The sequence below is a fragment of the Callospermophilus lateralis genome, chromosome 2, assembly GCF_048772815.1.
Source record: "Callospermophilus lateralis isolate mCalLat2 chromosome 2, mCalLat2.hap1, whole genome shotgun sequence".
NCBI lineage: Eukaryota > Metazoa > Chordata > Mammalia > Rodentia > Sciuridae > Callospermophilus > Callospermophilus lateralis.
This window is the reverse complement of record NC_135306.1, coordinates 156,115,962-156,120,250: the sequence shown is the minus strand read 5'-3', so window position 1 is coordinate 156,120,250 and position 4,289 is coordinate 156,115,962. Positions and strand designations below refer to the sequence as shown.

The 4,289-nt window shown below is 42.0% G+C and overlaps 1 protein-coding gene across 1 annotated transcript; it reads left to right on the top strand.

Moving 5' to 3' along the window:
* Positions 1-501: 501 nt before the first annotated feature.
* Positions 502-1,425, top strand: Or2d3 (olfactory receptor family 2 subfamily D member 3). Its single transcript, XM_076844166.2, has one exon. It carries the CDS (start codon positions 502-504, stop codon positions 1,423-1,425), a length of 924 nt encoding a protein of 307 aa, XP_076700281.2.
* The last annotated feature ends 2,864 nt before the right edge of the window (positions 1,426-4,289 follow it).

Sequence of the window (4,289 nt, the reverse complement as noted above, 5' to 3'; positions counted from 1 at the left end):
GATCACAGAATACTATATCATCCATTACTTAACTTTTTTTCCCCTTGATCAGAGTGATTCTTTATGACCATTTTGTAAATATGATGAAAAATATCAGCTTTCATATATGATAACAGGCAATTCACAGCATGATATTCTAACTGGTTTAAAATCACATCATTTGTTTTCTTCCTAAACCTACTTGGAAGGTTGCACAGTAAGCATCATTATTTTCTCCTAACAGGTGGTTCATTTGTGGGTTGATATGCAGCAAACTCAGAATGATTCTTTGTACTGGTACTACTAAAAGATCCAAGGGGAGAATAAATATAAATGGCTTTCAATGGTGGAAGTGAAGGAAAAGAAAAACAGACTTTTGGCATAAGAAAACCATGTATAAAGTCATAAATCAAGAACCAAACTTTGGATATTGATTAAAAAATATCTAAGTTATGCAGCTTTTCTGAAATAACTAATGCACTTCTTATCTTGATGCTTTTCTATAAATAGGAACAGACACTCATGGGAGAGGAGAACCACACCTCTGTGACAGAGTTTGTCTTCCTGGGCCTCTCACAGGACCCACACACCCAAGTCCTGCTCTTCCTCCTTTTCCTCATCATCTACCTGCTGACCTTGCTGGGGAACCTGCTGATGGTGGTGCTCATTCACATGGACTCCAGACTCCACACTCCCATGTACTTCTTCCTTAGAAACCTGTCCTTTGCTGATCTCTGTTTCTCTACTACCACTGTGCCCCAGGTGCTTGTCCACTTCCTGGTGAGGAGGAAAACCATTTCCTTTGCTGGGTGCTCAGTGCAGATCATTGTTCTGCTTCTGACTGGGTGTACAGAGTGTGCTCTTCTGGCAGTGATGTCCTATGATCGGTATGTGGCTGTGTGCAAGCCCCTGCACTACTCCACCATCATGACCCACTGGGCATGCGTCAGGCTGGCTGTGGGGTCCTGGGCCAGTGGAGCATTTGTGTCCCTGGTGGACACCACATTCACCTTGCGTCTTCCCTACCGAGGAAACAATATCATTAACCACTTTTTCTGTGAGCCTCCTGCCCTCCTGAAGCTGGCCTCAGCAGACACTTACAGCACAGAAATGGCCATCTTTGCCATGGGCGTGGTGATCCTCCTGGCTCCTGTCTCCCTCATCCTGGTCTCCTACTGGAACATCATCTGCACTGTGATCCAGATGCATTCTGGAGAGGGGAGGCTCAAGGTCTTCTCTACCTGTGGCTCCCATCTCATTGTTGTTGTCCTCTTCTATGGGTCTGGAATATTTGCCTATATGAGGCCAAACTCCAAGACCACAAAAGAGCGAGATAAAATGATCTCTGTGTTCTATACAGTGGTGACTCCAATGTTGAACCCCATTATTTATAGCCTGAGAAACAAGGATGTCAAAGGGGCTCTCCGGAGAGTAACTGCAAAATAATCGTTTTGGAGGTGGAGAACTTGGATTATGATGACCATTTTAAGGATGTGGAGAGAAGGGATTTTTCTTGAAAATTTCCCATTTTCATGCCATTGTTCCATTTTTTCCCCTTCTGTTTTGTGTCATTCTTTAAAGGAAACATCTACTCTTACTATACTAAAGACAGGGCCCTCTATTCACTCTACACTATGTGCTGTCTCCACCTGTCAGAGAGATCCTTCTCTCCCCCAGTCCTGTCTAATCAGGGTGTTTATTACTCAGTAAGAATCCTCCTTATTGGTGTCATCATCAACCTCTCACAATCACTGTTAATCAGAATGTTTAATTCTTCATTTTCTGCCACAGTTTCTAGTATAATTGTGAAAACATTATTCACACTTCCTTGTGTGAATAATGGATTGGAATTTTTCAGGACCTGCTATGCTGCCAGACACTTATTTTATGATGTTTCAATTTAAATACTTTCCAGAACAAAAAGAATTATAACTTATTATAACGCTTACATAGAGTAATTGTAAAATTAAGAATAAACATAACAAACCTCTTGAGGAACCATCATTTGCCACATAACAGCATTTCAGCCTATGATGAACTGAGAAGGTCACCTCAGAATGCATGGCCTATTGATGTTGTGGCCATTGTAATTTGTGTCCTATGGTGTATGTTGCTTCTACAGTGAGAAAATTTTGCACAACCAATTGCTTAAATGCATCGCTGTCATAATGCAGACCTGGTGATTTGCATACAAATGACTCACTAAGTGTTTGCTAATTGAGAAAATTACAGATGAGATTAGAACTTTAGATAGATAAACACAATAATCAGATTCCCTTCAAACTAGAAATTAAAAGATTAGATTAAAATTATCTTCATATAATGAACATCACAGATTGGATAGTATCTACCAGAATATCAACCACATAAATTCTTTGAAGTATTGTGAATCTGTGATCACAAAAAAATGACAAAATTAATTTTCCAATTAATTATAACCTTTTAAAATAAAGTTCCTAATATAAAAGGATCTGTTCATCTCATCTCAAGTCAGCCTATAGGAAAATTGGTTACTCTGGAGCATAAGCACCTCTGCAGAACATGATACAATTAGTTAATCCTATGACAAGACCGTGTGTCTATTTATGCTGCTATAAATAATGTAGAGGGAGTCATTTAGAAAGAGCAAAAATTTATTTCTTGCTGTTTGGGAGCCTGAGAGTTAAGATCCAGGGTCAAATGGAGACAGGGTTTAGGAAAGGCCTATGTCTGCTTCCAACCTGGCAATTCATAGCTGTATCCTGCAAAGGGGACAACCACTGTCCCCGCATGAGCTGGAAACACATTAATGTTGGGTGAGCCTCATGACCTTACCAGTTCTCCATGACCTTCACCTCTTAATACTATCATATTGCCATTAAATTTTAACCTGGATTTTGGAGGGGGTACAGTCAAACCATAGCATTCTATCTGTGACATACAAAATCCATGTCTCACATGAAAAATACATCTGTTGCACCCCCCATTGCCTCCAAAGTCTTCATACATTTCAGCACCAACCCAAAACTCTGAAGTCCAGAGTAATTTACATAAGATAAGGGTGAGACTGAGGCACATTGCTCTCTAGCTGTTAACCTGTGAGATCAAACAAGTTAAGTACTTTCAAAATTCAGCGATGGGGAAAGAAGATGCTAGATATCCCTGTTGAAAAGGGAGAAGTGGGATAGAAAGGAGGAGTAACAGGTTACAAGTAAGTCTGAAACCCAACCAGGGAAGTGACACTAAAATATGAGTCTTGAGAATAATCTTTGACTCCCTATCATACCTCTGGTCACACTGGGACAAGATTTGGGTCCCCAAACCCTTGGCAAGCCAATGTCTGCTGACTGTTGCCCATGCTGCAGCTCTCAGAGATTAGGTTTGGGTGCCTGCAGGTTTCCCAGGTTAGTATTGCACACTGGTAGATCTACAGTGCTAAAGTCTCAGGGTCGGTCTTAACCTCAAGGTTTGTTGTGGAAACCTCACTCTTGGAGAAAAGTTTAGTTGGCCCCCAAGACTGTCTGAAGCATCATTTGAAATTTAGGTGGAGTTAGCTGTGACTTCACAACCCAGGCACTCATTATGCTTGCAAAATTAGCATCATGTGCCTACTAATAAGGCTTCCTAGTTGCACCCATAGGAGCACTGGTCCAAGCTGTGCCCGAATGTGCCTGAGCCTCAGGTAGGGTACCCAAAGAGCACTGCACCAGAATGGGGGGAGCAGAGACTTGAGGACACCATGGGATGGCCTGTTGTGGAACTCCTTAGCTGACACAGGTTGTATGTTTTGTGTTTAATCAACTCACAATATTGATTTCAATTGCACAGTGTGAGTTCATTTACTCAGTGTATATCTAACTCATGTACTCACTAAATATTTATTGCACACTCTACTAAGTGTTTAATACATGGCAATGAATGATGTTTACTGTGGGAGACCAACCTTACATGTGACTGAGTCACACTCCCCGGCTGGGTGCTGAGGCGCTCAGTCGCAGAAATGTGGCAAAGCTTTCCCCACCCTTCTTGGGTTCGAGGTTTGGTGTCTCATGCATGGGTGTGTCTTGCTACAGCCCCATGAGTGAAGCTATGCTCACCTGTTCCTTTGTAATATAACCCCTTGCCCTGTTTTGGATAGAATCTTCCATGGAAGTGCCTTGTGTGTGTCCCCTTCTTTTACTGTGCCCTTGGGTGTGGCCTACCCCGGTGTCAGTTAACCTGCTGACAGTGGACATCATGATGATGGACTCAGTTCCCTGAAACCTGACCCCTTGCCTAATTTGAATAGCTTCTCTTCAATAAAAAGGATCAGCGTGTACTCTCGTGCTCTC